The sequence below is a fragment of the Chrysochloris asiatica genome, unplaced genomic scaffold, assembly GCF_000296735.1.
Source record: "Chrysochloris asiatica unplaced genomic scaffold, ChrAsi1.0 scaffold00280, whole genome shotgun sequence".
Taxonomy (NCBI): Eukaryota; Metazoa; Chordata; class Mammalia; order Afrosoricida; family Chrysochloridae; genus Chrysochloris; species Chrysochloris asiatica.
The window spans coordinates 2,704,188-2,724,376 of record NW_006408798.1 but is presented as its reverse complement, the minus strand read 5'-3'; the positions used below and the strand labels follow the sequence as shown (position 1 = coordinate 2,724,376).

The window sequence follows — 20,189 nt, the reverse complement described above, 5'->3', positions numbered from 1 at the left end:
GTATATATATATATATATCATTGTTGTTAAGTGCTGTTGAGTTGATTCTGACCCATAGTGACTCTGTATAGGGTTTCCAAGTAGCCGCTGGTGAGCTTGAACCGCTGACTTTACAGTTAATACTGACTTTCCAGTCTACCGCATTAACCTACAGCGTCACACCAGGACTCGCTATATGTCATATGTCCTACTTATTATTACAAAACAGCACATGAATGCATAGAAACTACAATATAATATGGGACAATGAATGTTGTAGAATTTTTTTCCATTGTTTCTCAGTTAATTCTGAAAATATTCTTCCAGATTCTCACCCCATATTTACCACTTAGAGGACTATCTAAACAGGGCATGTCTGACTTCTATTGAGAGCTGTGTTGACACACTTAGATATTTTGAAGGGAAATTACCTTTCCCCAATAAGCTTAAACATCTGACAGTTTAAGGTAACACAAGTGTCTCAGAATGGTTTATAAAGAATATTCTTATTCTCTCTCTTTTTATTGTGAATTGGGTAGAGTTACAGAATGAACAGATGAGATTTCCATTCAATAATTCATAAACACTTTCATGTCGTTGATTGCAATCCCCACAATATAACCTCATTCTTCATACTTTTCGGTGTTTCCTGTTTCATTCTTCCTTCTTCCCTAATCCTTCTGAACTTTGTTCTTGGATAAATACTACCCTTTTGATTTAAGGTGTGTGTACCTCTAGTGTTATTGTTCATCTTATAGACCTAGGCCTGTTCCTCTTACACGCCTGCCTGTTGCTTGACTTAAAATTGAGCTATGGATGTGAATTCCTTTCCAGACCAGAAGAGTTTTGTTCCTTTAGTCACTATCAGACCAGTAAATTCTGGTCTTTTTTGTGATTTTGAGATTTGGTCCACATTTTTATCCCATTCTATCTAGCGTCTTCTAATGTAATCCCTTACAGAGCAGTTGGTAGTAGTAGCTGGGCACCATCTAGTTCTGGCTTCAGGCTCATGGAGACTGTTGTCTAATAATCCATTGGACTCCTCCCACTGGCTTACACTATTTCAATCAGTTTTTCCTGATATAGCCCTCTTACTGTATATTTCCTTACCTTCACCCAGCTTTATAATATCTGTCTGCCCTCTAGCCAGAAATTCACCTTCCTTTCCCTTCTTACCCCTAGTTGGTAACCTTATCAAAGAATATTTCATTATGAAGGACCTATTCTTGACTTTTTACAGTAGTGGCTTCATGCAGTGTTTGTCCTTTTGTAATTTGTTCTAGTAGTCCATGGTACTTTTATTATTCTCCAGCACCATAACTCAAATGCGTCAGTTCTTTGATGGTCTTCCTTATTCACTGTTTCACTGTCTAACTTTCATACGAAGCTGTTGAAAATAACCTTGGCTTGGGTCAGGTATATCTTAGTCCTCAAAACTGGAAACAACTCAGATAAATTACAAATAAAGATGTTAAGAACATAGTATCAGTGTATCATCTGCTGTGAATATTTTGCCTTATTCTGTGGTTTGCCTTCTCATTTTTGTAACAGTGCCTTTCAGAAAGCTAAAGTTTTGAAATTTTGAGATTCCAACTTTCAGTTTTTTCTTTCATTATTTGTGATTTTTGTGTTTCAAGAAATTTTTGTGTATGCCACCATTGCAAAGGCTTTATTCTGTATTACTCTAAAAGTTTTATAGCTTTATGTTTTACACTGACGTATATGATGGATTTTGAGTTTCACGTATATGGGTGAATTTTTATTATTTTTACTTACACAACTAGTTGTTGATTCAGCACCATTTGTTGAAAGATTGAGTTTTTTCGTTGAATTGCCTTTGTAACTTTGTTGAAATTTGTGTGAATCTGTTCTTTAGTTCTCTGTCATTTTTCTTTATTTTTTTCACCAGTACCAAATTGTCTGATTATTGAAGCTTTTATAGTGTATTTTGTGTTTTCAAATATGGTAAGGTAGGTCCTCCAGCTTTGTTTTTAACCATGATTAGTCCATGTAAATTTATAATCAGCATGTCATTCCCACCCACTCAAAAATAAAAAGCCTGCTGAAATTTTTGAGACTGCATTGAATCTATAGTTCAAATTGGGGAGGTGTTTGACATTAGCAACACTGTTAAGTATATCAGTTCACAATGTTATGTATCTTTGCATTTGTTTGCATCTTTTAATGTTTTAATTAAATAAATAATGTTTTAATTAAATAAATAATACTTTAAATAATCTCAATGTTCATTGTGAAAATCTTAGACATATTTTGCTAGATTTTCTCAAAAAATTTTTTTTGCTGTTACAAATTATTTTTAAATATTTTACAACTGATTGCTGTTACTTCATAGTAAAAAAAGTGTAAAATTCATTTTTATTTAAATTGACAGTATCCTAGAAGGTTACTAAATTCATTTATCAATTTTAATTTTAAAGATTTAGGGGGATTTTTTTCCTATATCTCTCTAAATAAGGGCACCTTAATTTTTTTATCATCTTTAATTTTTTTCTCAATGCAATGCTACAGCCTTCGCTACAGTGTTGAAGAGAACAAATTAAAGTTTTTGATATGTTGTTGTTATGGGCTGTGGAGTCAGTTCTGACTCATAGCGACCCTGTACAGGGTTTCCAAGGTTGTAAATCTTTACGGGAGCAGAACGCCTCATCTTTCTCCCACATAACAGCTGATAGTTTCAAACTGCTGACGGTGAGATTAGCAGCCCGATTTGTAACCACTACACTACCAGAGCTCCTTGTTCTTGATATGGATATGAGGGGAAGACGTACTTAACCATTAAATATGATGCTAGCTGTAATTATCAATTTGAGGAAGTTTCCCTTCTGTTCCCATTTTAGTGTTTTTAGTTTAAATGTGCATCTGTCAAGAATGAATTAGTTTTTCTCGTTAACAAGCGGACTTACCTTGATGGTTGTTTTTATTTATTTTCTTTTTAAGGTTTTTTATTATGGATTGAGTGAAAGTTTACAGGGCAGCTCATCAGTTTTACATTCAACAAATCATACACCTTGTTTCATTACAATGATTATAATCCCCTCCATGTACCATCAGTTAACAGTATTTCTCTCTATTCACTTTTTTTTTGTTTTTTAGTAACACTCAGGCTTATATAATAATTTACACTACCAAAGGGCACACTCTGCAAGTCTTACTCTCTGGCTGCCATCTCTTAGTGCCTTCTTTCTTCACATGAATCTAGAGTCCTCAGCTCGTCTCTGTTTCTCTCTCTCCATGTTCCTCTCTCTGCCTCTACCTCTGGTATCGCTGCTTCTCTGGATAAGGTCTCGCATTCCACTTGTGCTCTTCTCCCTTGATGGTCCTAGGGTCCTTTGTTTTTGGAATGTAAGATGAACTACTCCCCCGTTTTTGTTACAAAAGTTCTTCTTTTGCAATTGTGACATTCACAATTAGTCATGATAACAGTTATTATTGAATCATAAGAATCTTATCCCCATCTCTTTTAAACAGACCCATCTAGACAAGATGAAAACAATTCAGTGGAGACCTTGATGGATTTTTGAGTGTTAAACTAATTTTGCATTTCTGTAATGAACCGTATTTGTCATTGTATATTATGGCATGTATATTGTTTGGATTTGATTTATTAGTATATTAAGGAATTATGGGGTGTTGGTCTGTAGTTTTTTTGTCTTTTGTAATATCTTTGTCAGGTTTTCAAGTTTTGGGGGTTGTATTAGATTCATAAAATGAGTTGATTCATGATCTCTACACCACTGTTTCCTGTAAAAGTTTGTAAAATTGGTGTTACTTTTTCCATAAAGCTTTAGAGGATTGACAAGTGAAACCAATTTGGTGCTGGAGTTTTATTTTGAGGGAAGGCTTTTAGTAACAAACTTCATTAATTGTTGAATGGTTAAAATTTTTTGTGTCCACTTTGGTAAGTTATAGTTTTCAAGAAATAACTTCATTTGAGTTGTGGAACTTGTTGGCAGGACGTTGTTCACAGTCTCTTAATACCTTTTAATTCAATCGGTGATAATAGTCTGTATTTAATTGCAGATATTCGTGTTTTATGTTCTCTTTTTTCCTTGATCAAAGCTATAAGTTTAATATTGTTGGTCTTAGGTCATTATTTTTAGTTTTGTGCATGATTAGGCCATTATTTTTAGTTCTTAAGTACACATTTAAAGCTGGAAGTTTCCTGGTAAGCACTGCTATAGCTGTGGTCAGAGAATATACTTTATATTGTTTGAAGCTATTGGAACTTTTTTATTACACAACATAGGGTCTATTATAGTACCATGGAGGGAAATGAAAAGAATATAATAGTTGGTGGCGTGTTCTATAAATGTCTGTTAGGTCAAAAAGTTTTACAGTGTTGTTCAGATCGTCTTTAATGTGTTTTTTGTTTTGTTTTGTTTCGGTGGCTTTGTTGGCTTATATGTTGCTGAGAAAGAGTAGCATTGCTGTACTACTATACTTGTCAGATTTGATTCATCCTTAATTTTATAATTATTATGTTTAGCGTAGTGGTTAGCAGTTGGCTGCTAGCCTCAAGGTCAGCAGTTTGAAACTACCAGCTCTCTGTGGGGGAAAGATGAGACTTTATGCTCCCATAAATACTTAAGCCTCAGAAACCCTAACAGGGTTGGTATGAGTGAGTCGGAACTGACTCCACAGCACATAATCAACCAACCGTATTATAGATAGCCTGCAGTAGATTTTCAGGTTTTTTTCTCCATTCTGGTAATATTCATGCTTTTTGGTTGAAGTGTGGTGGTTCAAAACCACTAGCTGCTCCTTGGAAACCCTATACAGGGTCGCTATGAGTTGTAACCAACTTGGTGGTACTTTATATATAATAATAAATACTTAAACTACTAGCATTTAATGTAGTTGCATTTGGGTCTACCACTTGTTTGTCTTTTCTATTGTTTTTTGTTCCCTGGTTCCTCCTTTACTGAATTATTTGAACTATTTGAATTTGAGGGTGATTAAAAAGTATTGCTCCTAATGTTTCAGTTCCAACATGCGTGGGTTTATTCCAAACATACCATGTTTGAGCACATCTTTGATCAGTGCATGGCTACATGTCCTCTCTGTAATACATGTCTTAGTTCCTTGGGTGTCTGCAAAAAAAATGAAAGTGTTTGGACTGTAGAACTCATTGAAGGATATATTAAGAAACAATAACTTCATATTTTGATATTGTTTAGTAAAGGTTTTTATGATTTTATAGCAGTATTTTTTACCTGCATATTTTTCAGCATTCCATTTAATTCATCTATGGACTTTTTTGTGTTTTTCCTCTGCATTAAAAAAAAAAAATTTTTTTCCCCCTAAAGAATTAACAGTATTAAGGTGCTTCAAAAAAGTTCATGGAAAAATTCATTATCTTTTACTTTAGTTTTTCCACAAAATTTTTGAAGCTCCCTTGTATACATAATGGACCTTTTACAGTCTGTTAAAATGGGAAAACCTTTTTTACTTGAAATGGTGCAACATATATCTGAAGCTTATATACTGTTGTTGTTAAGTTCTGTGGAGTCGGTTCTGACTCATTTTACTAAAATAATGTGTGCTTTCTACCTTTGCTTCATAGAAGGTTGCATTCAGATTCGTACTTCTGGTTTATTAGAAGTATATACTATTTAATAGGTAAGGTGTTAACGGAATAATTTTTTAATATAGGATGCTCTACTTGTAGAACTGTTTAATATTATTATTTGCTGCTTGTTCTTTGTGATGGCTTAAAATTTTAGCTTCTAAGTTGGCTGTGCCAAATTAAATACCTCAGCACTTGAAACTCTGAGCTGAAATTGCTTTGCTTTACTTTTCTGTATTGTGAACTGCTGTTTTACCAGCCAGCTTTCTTCTATTCTAATAACCATGTCTTTTTCTCCATGTATAAACATAAGTAATAAGAATATGTCCCTCCTTACTGCTCTTTGACAGAGTGACAATAAAAGACTTGGCTGTAAATTCTGTTTTATAGCATGAGATTATATTTGGAATCAATCCTTAGGTGTGTTGTTTGGACTGGTGATGAGCGCGTCTTCTTTTATAATCCTACTACTCGTCTTTCAATGTGGGACCGACCTGATGATCTGATTGGAAGGGCAGACGTTGACAAAATTATTCAGGAACCCCCACATAAAAAAGGAATGGAAGAAGGAAAGAAACTAAGTGAGTCTTAAATTACAAATTCTATGTTTTTGATCTCTTAATATTGTTTTTTTTTTTTTTAACCTTTATTAAGATTGTCATATTCCAAGATAAACTGTTGACACTTGCTTTATATTTGTTAGTAATGTTGAGATAGTATTTCTTCTATTGACCAGTCATATATTTTGTTAAATAATCAAAATTGTATTTGTTGTTGTTAAGTGCCATTGAGTTGCTTCTGACTCCTAGGTACCCTGTATAGTTTCTAAGGAGCGGCTTATACATTTGAACCACTGACCTTGTGGTTCAAATGGATCTTGTGATCCAGTGTTTATCCTGCAGTGCACATCAGGACTCTGCTTTCTTTTTTTTTTTGGATTTTGTTGTTTTGTAAAATTGTGCATCTTACTACTAGGAGAAAATTAAGAAACATAAGTCTGACTTTTAAGAATACAAAGATATGTTAACTTTTTAAACATAATTTTATCTTTCAATCTAGCTCATGTTCAGAAAGCATTCCAATTTTTATTGCATGCTTTTTAGTAATTTTTCCCTATTGATAAATGAGTCACTTAAGAAACAAACCTTAATCTATGTCATTTATAATAATGGAGACATTTTTATTGATTATATATGAGTGATACTAACATTCTGATTAAAAGTCATTTCTAAATCATTGAAAACTTTTTTTGAGCGCTAGACATCAATTTTTCCCATTTAGTATTATCTGTTTTATAGGTATGATATTAGCATTTTATAATTTGAATGGTGCCAAGAACGTATATGAGTTATAAAAATAGATGCTTTCAAATATTTGGTTCATTTGTTTGATATATACGTCAGCATGCATTGTAAAAAGCACTGTAAATTTTGAATCAAAGTTTTACGTATTTATAAATTTAAAATTTCAGTAAATGAATTTTAAAATGAACTGAAAACAATGTGACTTGAATAAATATAGGAGGTATAGAATTATACTTTGTTAATCTTTTATAAATGAGTAGACTTACGGGGTAGGTATTTTATACAAAATGTTTTCTTTTAAGAAGAGATGGTGAATTAAAGTCTTAACAAATATTTTTCACAATATTTGAACTATTTTTGTTAGGGCACGCGACGCCAACAATGCTGTCCATCCAAAAGTGGCAGTTCTCTATGAGTGCAAGTGAGTGAACTCATCATTAGTACCTTCCTTTTAATACTATTAAAGCAGGTGTTCTGGTAGAAGTTAGTAGAAAGATTTGTGCTGAAATAATTGTTTTGTACTGATAAAATTTAACTGTATCCTACAGTTAAAGAAGAACAAGAATTAATGGAAGAAATTAATGAAGATGAACCTATTAAAGCAAAAAAGCGGAAGTAAGTAATGTATATAGTTTGTAATTCAGGTATATTTTACATTTTAGAGGTTCATTAGTTTGCAGTCAGTTCATGATTACAAGGGACAGGTAATATGTATGCTAGGAAACAAGTCATGTATCTCATTTGGGGGGCTGATATAATATCTAATATATATTGCTTTTAGAATGTAGAAATTGTGTCCCTTCTGTTGGTAGATTTGAGGGTGGGGAGAAATTTTTGGTTATTCAAATATGTATTATAATGCCAAATGACAATTTACGATTTACTATTTTAGAATTTCATTAGGCCTGAATTTTATTTTTTAAAAAACATTTTTTTCTCTAATATAGGCTCATAAGGATGTACCATTTCAGAGATCGCATAATTACAGATAATGTTGTTGTTGTTGTTAAGTGCCGTCGAGTCGGTTCCGACCCATAGCGACCCTGTATAGGGTTTCCAAGGGTGTAAATCTTTACGGGAGTAGAAAGCCTCATCTTTCTCCCGCGGAGCGGCTGGTAGTTTCGAACTGCTGACCTTAAGGTTCACAGCCCAATTCGTAACCATTACGCTACCAGAGCTCCTTAATTACAGATAATAGATCTCTCTTTTTATGTTCATATCTTGTCACATACCTATAATGTCTTGGTGATACTATCTGGTGAGAAGGGAGTTCATAAGCTTGCAAAACGTGCTCTGAGAGAAAGGGAGGGACTGCTATAAGTGAAGGCATTAGCTTGGTCAGTGATCTCTAGTTGGGTAAAATGTGAATGTAACTTTTGCTTTTATTTTTTGATATTGGAAGGGTTGGGTAGATGGGGTGTGTAGGAGGAATGGAACCATTATTTAGCAGCAAAAAGGAAAGTCTGAAGACATGCAGGACATCCATATCTGAAAAAGACAGATTTGAATGTAGTCATATTATGGCAAATCAGTAAAGTAACCTCTACATCGAGTGGTCCTTTTTTTTTTCTTCTTTTTTATTTTATTTGGCAACAACATTAAAGAAAATAAGTTATTAGAGAGAACCACTCATAATCTATGTCCATAACCCAGATACGTTGACTTATTAGTTCTTGACTAAATATATCAAGTGTTTTTCTTAGTTGTAATAAGTCATTTTGTGTTGTTGTTTTTTTTAAAGTAGTCCATCTAGAATAAGACATTTGTTTTCTTAATTATTATAGTTGACTGTATTCATTCTGTTGATGTACTTTAATTTTGGATGTTCCTATGATGTTAAACTTTTAGGTTGTTTTTAATTGTTTGTTCTTATAGACCACTTTGTAAGGTTTTTAACTGCTTTTATCAGGAGAATGTCAAAGAAGTCCTTTATGTGGATTGCCCGAGCTTCTCTATTTAGGTACAAAGCTAAAAGCCTCTTTTTCCTGGCTCAGTTTTTCTTTATTTCTTTTATTGAGATAGATAGTGATAGTTTGTAATGTGACATTTTTATTTAGTATAATTCTACAAAGCTTGTTTTTATTAGTTACTGCATTTGTTTGATGTCTTTTTAACTCTTTAAATAGTTTTAAAATGATTATAAAAGGGAATATTGTTTGGCAAATTGCTTTTACCTGTTTATTTTGTACATATCTTAGGTCCAGACTATCTCGCTAAGTTCCTGCAGGTCACGGACTATGTCTTCTATTCCATTTGATTCATGCCTAAAGTTACCTCTCACTTACCATATTTGTGAGGTAGCTGCAGTTCCATTTAAATCTCCTGGGCTACCTTCATTAGCCTATCTAGCATGCTTTGAATTTCCTGATTTCCCTGTTTGTATAGGGATTCTGACCCAATTTTAGTATATTTAGCAGATTGTATTGGGTAAGAACGATCTGCTCAGATATACCTATTAATGAATTATCTACTTTTTTTTTTGATTGTGCACGTAATTGGGTCTTCATAGTGCAGATGTTTGAGAAGAGACTCAATATTTACAATTTCACTTAATTACCAAACTGCAAAAGGGTTGCCTTTCAGCCCTGATTGGCATTTTTGGAGGAACAAGAAATAGTTTAGTTATTGAGGAACAGTTCTAATTCTACCCCTGGCCCATGTTGTCCTCTGGGACCTGTCCTTCAACTTAAATCTCAACCTATCGGCCAGAAAGTGAGTAATTAAAATGTCAGGTAGGTAAGGTATATCTGAGATATTCATGTGGCCAAGTTTGCAGGTATTTGATTTGATTTTCAAAATAAGTACTTGAAATCAGTAAGACTCACACCAAGTTACGTTAGATTTTTAAAAATATAATTTATTTTGGAAAACTGGTTTTCCTCTATCCTTTCAAAAACTACAAAAATTATATTCTGAGCTGTGTAATTCTAGCACAGTTTAATTGCAATATTAGATAAGCTTTGTGTATAAACTAGTATCAAGGAGAGACCGTAATTAAAGGCTGCTCTCCCACAGTTGTGGCCAGTGTTGCTTTGGTAACTTGGCCCCATTGTTATATTTGTAACATTGTTAGAGCCTCATTATAATTTTTTAATTTATAATGAACATTGCTTATCCCTTAGAGTTTATTTGAAACCCTCAATGTGATTTTGCCAAAAATTTGCTGCTCAGTAGTGAGTCTTGAAAGTTCCATTAATCTTAAGATATTAATAAGATTTCTCATTAGTATTTTGTTAGTTGATGCCGTGTGTTTTATTTTTTATAGGAGAGATGATAATAAAGACATTGATTCAGAGAAAGAAGCTGCCATGGAAGCTGAAATTAAAGCTGCCCGAGAAAGGGCCATTGTCCCTCTGGAGGCCCGAATGAAGCAGTTCAAGGACATGCTGCTAGAGAGAGGGGTCAGAAAACAATCTTTGGGGGAGATATTTCTGTTTTGTATAAGTAATATAAATATGTCTTGCTAAAAGGTCATATCTAAGGTTAGTGCTCATGTTTTGGGGGGGTGGTGGACAAGGGAAGCCTGTTAAATTACTGTGGTTTTTTGGGGTGAGGGAAACAGCCTTTTTTAGGTTAACCATATTGTGCTTAACTAAATGCAATTTTACTATTCTTTTAAGTACAAATAACATTTAACGTTTATTGAGTCATTAAATTTTGGTGAGTAATATAAGACGAGTTTTAACATTACAGAATGGCGGACTACTTGGGATAGGTAAGGTATATAAGATTCTTCTTCAATATCTTGAATGGCTTCTGGTTAAAGGAGAACTGATATTGTATGCTAATTGTTATTAATGACACTTTTTAGCAGAAGAGATTTTGTATCTTTTGGTTATGTGCACAGATTAATTTGAATATGTAAAATTGCTCAATTTAAAATCATAACATTGTACAGAAGATTGGCACAAGCCTGGAAATTCAGATTGCAGATCTTCAAGGCGTTTTCTGATGTACTGAGTTTTGAAATGTCACACAGTAGTGGTTATTTTAATGAGTAATTAAGTGTGTTATTTCTATATAGTATAGAAGTATTCAGAGCCAATTAGTGGGGAAGTTTGCTGTTGCTAACCTCCCACTGCTTGTCATTTATTAGTGATGGAAACTTCAGTATGGTTTTTATTATGTCTCCTTTATGAACAGATGTCCTGTAGATTTCAAGTAAAATTATATGACCTTTATGTTTTTAGAACAAACTTAATTATGTGGCATTACATTAAAAATTTTTATTTTTTTATTTTTTAAAGGTGTCTGCTTTTTCAACATGGGAGAAGGAGTTGCACAAGATAGTTTTTGATCCTCGGTACTTACTTCTAAATCCTAAAGAGAGAAAACAGGTAAAAGAAAATAACATTAATTGAAAAATGAAAGAGCTCTGGTAGTGTAGTGGTTACGAATTGGGCTGCTAATCTCACGGTCAGCAGTTCAAAACTACCAGCTGTCCCGCGGGAGAAAGATGAGGCTTTCTCCTCCTGTAAAAATTTGCAGCCTCGGAAACCCTATACAGGGTCGCTATGAGTTGGAACCGACTCCATGGCAAATAACAACAACGTATTTAGAATGACTTTTAAATTTTGAATAATTAATTTTTTTTTTCCCTTTCCCTAACACAACCTATCGAAAACAGTTTTAAAGCTTTTAAGAACATAGTCATTCTCTATGTGTGCCCTTATGGACATAGATATTTGACCCGTGAACATTCTGTCCTTATACCTCATAAATATCAAAGTTACTCTAATATGGTTTCAAAATTGATTTCAAGTAATTAATTTTGCTTGTGGTGGGTGACAGATGATGTAAGTTAGAGTAGGCAAATTGCAAAACACAGATGAGAAAAACACCACCACACTTCTGCCTAACAGGCATGAAATGCCACTGTTAAAATTTCTGGCTTGAAATTTTTTCAGATATTACATTCTAGTGTATATAGATGTGTATACAGATATACAAGGAGTTCTGGTAGTGTAGTGGTTATGAATCGGGCTGTTAACCTTACAGTCAGTAGTTGGCAACTACCAGCTGTTCCGTAGGAGAAAGATGAGGCTTTCTGTTCCCGTAAAGATTTACAGGCTCAGAAACCCTGTGCAGGGTCGCAATGAGTCGGAACCGACTCCACGGCACATTAACAACAACAACAGATACATTGGTGTGGCGCCATAGGATAAGCATTGGACTGCCACTAGGTTGGTGGTTGAAAGCTACTAGTCACTCCTTAGAAATCCTAGTTCACTGTGAGTTGGAACCAACTTGAAGGCACAGTATATAAATATGCATATGCATATTGTCTCTGTACCATCGAAAACATGTTTATTTCACACACACACGAAATTCACTTCTGTTAAAAGTCTGCTTTCATCATAAACTCCGATAAATGACAGAAACTTCAAGGTTACTGCTGATGGTATCAGCACAAACTGGACTTGCCGTATTATTTGAGTTGTTATTTATTCCCATGAAGATTGCTTCTTTCTCTAAACCATTGTATACTTCCAACCCATGTAATTTTCTGAGTTATGTGGACCATCACAGCAACGATCTCTCTAAAATGGTGAGTATGTTGATCTGCTTGCTATAGTGCTGTTGAGCTACAAGGTTTCATAAGGTAGTCATAGTGTCCATCCATATTTATAATCTAGGTTGGATATATTTATAATTTAGTAGTTGGAATCATTCTCTTCAAAGTTTATGACATTTCACCATGTATTTTAGTACTTGCATAAAAAGACTTAGCTTTGTGAGTATGATAGTTGTGTGTGTATTGATTGGTCTCATGCTCACCTCAGTTAATGGCCTACCACAATGTATAAATTAACCTTGATTTTCTGCTTTTGCACACTACCCATATCCAGCATTTAAGCAAATTTACCTCCAATTTTTTTTTTTTCTAAATTCTACTCTTATTTACCATTAACACCATAATCTAGGCCACCATGAATATCATTTGTCATCATTGTAGCTCCCAATTGAGCTCTCTGTGTCTGTTGCTCCTCTCTAATCAGGTTTGGAGTCGGCGTGTGGGGCTGTGAGTTAATGCACTGGACTGCAAAGTCTGATTGGGACCACAAGGTCGGTGGTTCAAGCTCACCAAATCCTATACAGGGTAGCTATGGCTCGGAACCAATTTGACGGCACTTAACAGCAAAAACAACAGTCAGGTTCAGTTTTCATACTAGATTTCATACTAAAATTGTAGCTAGACTAATTTTAAAGATCAAGTGAAATAAAAGTTAGCATTCCTTTTCTTAAAAACTGTTTTAGCGCTTCTTACGAATCGGGCTGCGAAACTTAAGGTCAGCGGTTCGAAACTACCAGCCGCTCCATGGGAGAAAGATGAGGCTTTCTACTCCCGTAAGGATTTACACCCTCGGAAACCCTGTACAGGGTTGCTATGGGTTGGAACCGACTCGACGGCACTTAACAACAACAACAATTACGTTTAGGATAACACTGAAACTTTATCATGGCATATAAGATTTCTCATATGTTCTATCCCTGCATACCCCTTGAAATTCTTATAGTCAGTCATTTTCAGACCTGCCACACTGGCCTTGGTATTCTTGAACAAGCCTGACACCTTCTGGTACTTACAATTTCCTCTGTGTGAAACATTCTGGATGTTTTCATAGCTGACTTCATCATCTCATTCAGATATATGCCAAAGTGCCTTCTCTAACTCACCTATCTAAATTAGTCATCTTTTCACCAACATTAGCCCTTTGTCTTGTATGTTTTCTTTAAAGGCATAACAAGATTATCAGCTTTTTACATTGAACAAATTGTAGACTTTGTTTCATTTCAGTGATTATAATCCCCTCAATGCATTAATAGTTATCCTTCTTCTTCCCAGTAGTCCCCACTTGTGTTTTATCCATGTTCCTGTTCCTTCCAACTTTGTCCTTAGCTAAAGTTCCCCTTTTGATTTGGAATGATTGAGTGTTCCATGGTGAACATATCTTGCTAGTGTTGTTTTCCATACTGTATATCTTCCTAGCTATTGCTTGGCTGAAAATTAGACCTTGAGGAGGGTGAGTTCCTTTCTAGACCTGAAGAGTTATAGTCTCAGATTCCTCTAGTCCCTTTCTAACTGATAAACCTTGTCTTTATTATTACTATTATTTAATAATTTTGAGGAGTCCTGATGTGGGTTAATGCGCCAGACTGCAAAGCCATTTGAACTGCAAGGTCAGCGGTTCAAGCTCGCCAGCTACTCCTTGGAAACCCTATACAGGGTAACTATGGGTCGGAATCGACTCGATGGCACTTACCAACAGCCAACCAACAAGTAATTTTGAATTTTGTTTCTCCCACTCTATTTGGGATCCTCCAAAGTGATCTCTTTCAAGGCAGTTGGTATTAATAACTGGGTACCATCAAGCTCTGGTAGCGTACTGGTTACGAATCAGGCTGTGAACCGCAGGTTCAGCAGTTTGAAACTACCAGCTGTTCTGCGGGATAACGATGAGGCTTTCTGCTCCTGTAAAGATTGACAGCCTCGGAAACCGTATACAGGGTCGCTATGAGTTGGAACAGACTCCATGGCACTTAACAACAACAAACCATCAAGTTCTTCTGGTCTTATATCATGGCAACTGATGTTCACAGTTTATGTTAGTCTGGTCAGTTGGACTAATTGATTCCAAGCTTCTTCAATTCTTATCATTCTTCTTTTGCACATGGCGACATCAATCAATAGTTGCATGCTAGATGCGCTCACCCAAGTAGGATGTAGAACGTTGTTCTTGTGGACTATGTGAATTCAACTTGACCGTGGTTTTCCCTGAGATTATGGTCCAGAGTCCACAGGACCATTAACTCACTCCCTTAAGATGCTTGATATAATACCTAGTAAGTTTTCATCCTTTTGCTTGCTGTATGCACCATCCTTCTTTTGTTAGATTTACCGGTGATTTGTTGATTTTTTTTTTTAATCCTTTGAAGAACCAATTTACTTTGTTGATTCTGTTTTTCTGTTTCTATTTCATATATTTCTTCTGGTGACCATGTTGTTACTGTTAAAGTGCCGTGGAGTTGGTTCCGAGTCATAGCGACCCTGTACAGGGTTTCCGAGGCTGTAAATCTTTACGGGAACAAAAAGCCTCATCTTTCTCCTGTGGAACTGCTGGTAGTTTCTGTGGAACTGCTGGTAGTTTAAAACTGCTGACCATGAGATTAGCAGCCCAACTCGTAACCGCTACTCTACCAGAGCTCCTTGTAATTGTCACTAGGTATGAATTTTAATGGCTGTCATTTTGCTGTGGTCTTTTTGTGTTTTTTTTTTTTTTCTTCTTCAAATTTTTGTTGGATGGTGCTGGTTTCTTTGTTCCATAGTTTTCTGTGCTGAGTTCAGTTTGATTTTGGATTTTTTCATTTTCGTTTCTGTTGTGTTAATGTTTACTAAATCTTTCTGACTTTTTTATTTTGATGTGAATGTGTATTCATTCTCTTTGAGATTATTCTGTAATTAATTTATTTTTCATTTAGAACAGTCTGTTTGGTCTTTTTTTGCTTTGTAGTTGACTTCATTATAAATTGATACCTCTGGTTCCCTATTTTCAGTCTTGTAGGTTTATTTTACTTTAAATGTGTTTTTAATTGTATTGTGTTATTTGTGGTGGTGTCATGTATGGTAATCATTCAATGTTCCCTGTTGCTTGTTCTCAGTTCAAAAAATACCCTATAGTATTTTTTGTAAACTTGGTCTGGTTATTGCAGATTCCTTTCATTTTTGTTTATCTGGAGATGTGCTAATTTTGATGATGTATATGAGGGACAGGTTTACTGGATACATGATTCTTGGTTGGCAGTTTTTTTCTTTCAGAGTTTTGTGTATGTCATTCCATTGCCTTCTTGCCTGCATGGGTTCTGCTGAGAAATCAGAACTTTGCGTTTTTCACAAGTTGCTGTTAGGATTCTTTCCTTGTGTTTGGTTTTAGCTAGTTTGATAATGATTTGTCTTAGTTATTATCTTTGGGATCTGTCATGTTTGGGGCTTGTTCAACTTCTTGTAAGCTTACTTTCTTGTTTGTAATGATGTTAGGGAAGTTTTCTTACAATATTTTTCTCTGTTGTTTATTATGTCTTAAATCATTCTTTGGAGTTTTTCCATTTTTCTTGTTCCTTTAGCATACTAGTGTTGTGAGACTTATCTTCAAGTTCACTATTTTGGGCTTCCATCATTTTCTATTCCTTTGCCCATTCCATGTATTATCCATTTCTGAAATGTTATTATTAATCTTCTGAATTTCTAATTGCTAGTTTTGTATTGTTTCAAATTTGGCATGTATTTTTCTTGTTGGTTCTTGTAGTATTTTCTTGACTTCTTCCTGTGTTCTTCCTTTCCTTGATCTTTCTGTCAGTCACTTGAAAGTGCCGAATAATCATTCTTTAGAATTCTTTTTCAGGTAGTTACATTTCATTTTCTTCTTTGAGATGTTGGTCATTTGACTAATTCATTTGCTGTTATTTCTTCATGTGATTTAAAATGGTTGTCTCCATGATACTGTGTCGTATTTGTATTTAGTTGTTTGTATGTTAATTTATTCTTAGGTTCTCACCCTGTCTTGATCTTTTGTGTAGTTAGATAATGGAAGCCTGGGCACCATTCTTCCTTCATTTGCCATTTGTGCCTCTCAGTTTAGTATGGGTTTGACTGATGTTGGCTGCTATTATTCACCAGATGGTATAGGAGCAAATATTAGCTCTTACCCAGTAGGTGAAGCTTCATAGGGTTGTGGTTGGCCTGTATGGGACAGTTAGGTCTGGTGGGAAAGAGCACAAACACACACAGAAAAATTAAACAGGCAGCAAACCAGTAAAGAGAGAAAAGAGGGCTAAGAAAATGGAGGTTTAAAAGAGAAAATATAAGGGAGAAATTTAAAAACAGAAAGTGGAGCTAAAATGTAAGGGAGTGGAAAAAGAAAAAGAAATAATAAACCTGTTAAAGGAGAAAAAAACAGGAAAAAAAAAAAAAATGGTGTGACTGTTGAACCCAGGAAGGAGAAACCCCTGGTGGGCTCCTGCCAGCCAAGGAACTCACTATGTGGGTGCAGGAGGATGTGACAGCAGAGTTAATGGCCCTAGATAAAGTTCCTGTCAGCCTCATTATATATGTTTGGGGCACTCAATATGGATGTAGTTCATGGGAGTTTTTGATGGAACTAATTTTAGTGCCTTTTTGGATCACAGGACATTTGGGTGTAGGGTAGCTGGTTATGAGGATTTCTGCTAACCTAATGCTGGTCCTGTATGTCTGGAGCAGAGCCCACCTGAATCCAGAAACCAAAGCAAAGCAGCTGGCCCCTGCCTCACACAGCTCCAAACTCCTGGAGAGCTGGGTCTACACTGGAGGTGGCTGAGGGTCAGAATTGGTCACACCTGTGGTCACCAGTGGAGCATGGGGAAAAAGGAATCATAGCTCTCCCATTGCCTTTGTGAATCTACTCTGCCAGGCCATCTTCTGTTGCCAAATCTGCTCACAAAAGTTCAAGTTGGTTATTGCATTTGGCCTACCATTCACCAGTCAGGTTCCCACTCTTGCATTCTCTGTTCAGCTTCTCCTTCCAGCAGGCACTTCTCCTTCCATTTTTGTAATTATTCCTCTGAAGGTCAGAATTCCAAAATTTTCCATCTTTTTCTGTGCCTGGTGTGGTGCTGTGAGATAAAGTACTGGACTGCAAGGTCAATTTGAATCACAAGGTCAGTGGTTCAAGCTGGACATTCGCTCCATGGAAATCCAGTATACAGGGTTGCTATGAGTTGAAACCAACTCGATGGCACTTACCAATAATGACAACAACAATCTTTGTTATAGGGTGTCCTGCCTAGTCTGCCATTTTGCTGGACAGCCCAACTACTATGTAAATACCAGACTTCCAAGACTCTACCCCAATATATATTCATGACTATTTCCCCAAACTTTTATTACATATTCATATTCATTTACTTCATGATCGCTTGTTTTGGTGATTTAAATCTCAACTTGCCTCTCCACTTAGTCAAACAAAGTTAAGCTTTCTCCTACTTTCATTCACTGTTAGTGTTTGATTTTCAGCTCTATCAAGCAAGACCTGGGTTTGGTAATAACACACTTTTTCTGAAAACATAAACCTCTCTGAAAATAAAATCTGTTTAAAACTATGTCATCTTTAGTTAGTTTTCTCCTTTCCTAGATATGAGGATTTGCATGTTTTACATTATTATAAAAGATACATTACCCTAGATATTAATCTTTGACTTGTAACTTTATTTAATGTTTTTATAAAAAGGCATTTAAGGGGTCAGATATGTTTTATTGTTGACACATTTTTACGTTGATTAACATTTTTCGAAAAGTGCAGGGGATCTTCATGAAGCATGCTTAAGAGTAGTTGTGCTGATACTTTAAATTATTTTATTTCAAAATAACAATATAATGTACGTTATTCAGGTTTTAAGTTTGACAACATTATATGTATAATATAGTGTGCTGAAAATAATTACTCATGATTGCTAACAGTACATCTGGGCTACACTATTCATCTAATCATCAAATTATAAATTGAATTAAACTATGAGAATTAACTAATATATGCCCATACTTTTCATAAACTTAAATTTTGAATTAAAAAATGTATGTCAGAAAGTCTCAAAATCTTAAGTGGGCGCATACAGCGCAGTCAGCATTCACAAAGAGAACATATGTAAGTAACTTAGATTGAAAAAATGGAGCATTAGCACTCTAGAAGCCCCTTTAAAGACTTAGAGTAAGTAACCCTTTACTTAAACTGTTTTTGCTTATGCCTGTAAAATGAAACGTAACTAGGCATTGTTTTTAAAACTGATTATGTTGATGATGAGGAGTCCTGGTATGACGTGGGTTAATGCACTGGATTACAATGACATTTTGAACTGCATGGTCGGAAGTTCAAGCTCACCTGCTGCTGCTTGGAAACCCTAGAAACCCTATACAGAGTTGTTACGGATCAGAACCTACTTGACAGCACTTAACAGCAACATATTGATGATGGGAGCCTAGTTGTTACACTATAGTCCAGTAAACATTGGACTGCTAACTGCAAGGTCAGCATTTCAAATCCAGCAGCTCCTCTTTGGAAATCCTATAGAAGGTCGCTGTGAGTCAGAAATGACTCAGTGGCACTGAGCAACAACAATATTGATGATATTTATTATACAATTTTATTTATTAGTTGAAGCTATCAGAAATTAACCATAAAAGAGGGACCGTAAGAATTATACAATTAGAAGTACTCCTACTTTTCTTTGGAGGTGTTCGTTTTATGAGAGTGGTGCCTAACCTTGCTATGGTTTCCAGAAGAGAAGATATGACGTTCTCTCCAGCGTCTCAAAAGAAAATGAACATAAATTAATTTGGAGTTGATCCTTGAATACTTTTTAAATTGAGAATAATCACTGAGAGAGAGAGGGGTTGGAACCAATTCTCTTCCCATGTCCTTTAAGTATGCAGATAATATGAGGGTATACTGTTACATTATGGTAAGTCAACAAGTACTGCTACAGGATCATGAGAACATTTATAAAACAAATAATCATAATGTCAAGCTCTTGTTTTTAAACATACTTCAGCAGGGTCTATACGTTTCTGATGTTGGTGATTTCATGTCTAGTCCTTCCACTTTCCCAAAGAATTCTGAAGTCTTCAGTTTACATCATATCAAAATGACAGTTCGGGCATCCTTGAGGGATGCAAATAGTGTGTTCCTTTGAAATGTTCTTTGAGATTTGGAAAGAAGTCTGAAGGGGCAAGATCAGGAATATAGGGTAGATGGGGTAAGTTTTCAATGAAATTCTCATAAGACAACCCTTGCATCATCAATGAATGAGGAGGCATATTGCCGTGATTGAAAAAAATTACTCAGCGCAACCTTCTTTGTCTTGTTTTCACCAGCACAATTTTCATTGACTTTTCCTTAAAACTTCTTACTAATAAGCCTCCTGTGTTGTTTGAAAAACATCTATCCCCTTTGGGATTCCCCCAAATAATTACCATAACCATAAGAGCTGACTTCTCTTGAGTTAAACTGACCCAGCAGATAGATCCCTCTTTGAAGCAGCTGTTTGGATTGGACCTGTTTTGATGGAGGCTAAGATGAAATCCCACCTTTGAGCCAGACTTACGGGCCCTAGCACAAGGAGATTCCTATTTAACAGCAACCACGCAACCGCCACTCGTCTGTCTGTCATGCTGTGGTGGTTTGAATTGCTGTGATTCTGAGGGCTATGCCACTGGTATTTTAAATAACCAGCAGGGTCACCCATGGTGGACAGGTTTCAGATGAGCTTCCAAACAAAGACAGACTAGG

The 20,189-nt window shown here is 35.4% G+C and overlaps 1 protein-coding gene across 2 annotated transcripts in view; it reads left to right on the top strand.

Moving 5' to 3' along the window:
* The window catches only part of TCERG1 (transcription elongation regulator 1), an 80,495-nt gene that overhangs the window by 33,731 nt on the left and 26,575 nt on the right, over positions 1-20,189 (top strand). For both annotated transcript variants that reach the window (XM_006874508.1, XM_006874507.1), the window contains 5 exons: positions 5,987-6,147; positions 7,235-7,291; positions 7,419-7,485; positions 10,136-10,271; positions 11,118-11,207. In XM_006874508.1, the coding sequence (XP_006874570.1) occupies positions 5,987-6,147; positions 7,235-7,291; positions 7,419-7,485; positions 10,136-10,271; positions 11,118-11,207 (511 nt within the window). The remainder of the gene's footprint in view (positions 1-5,986; positions 6,148-7,234; positions 7,292-7,418; positions 7,486-10,135; positions 10,272-11,117; positions 11,208-20,189) is intronic.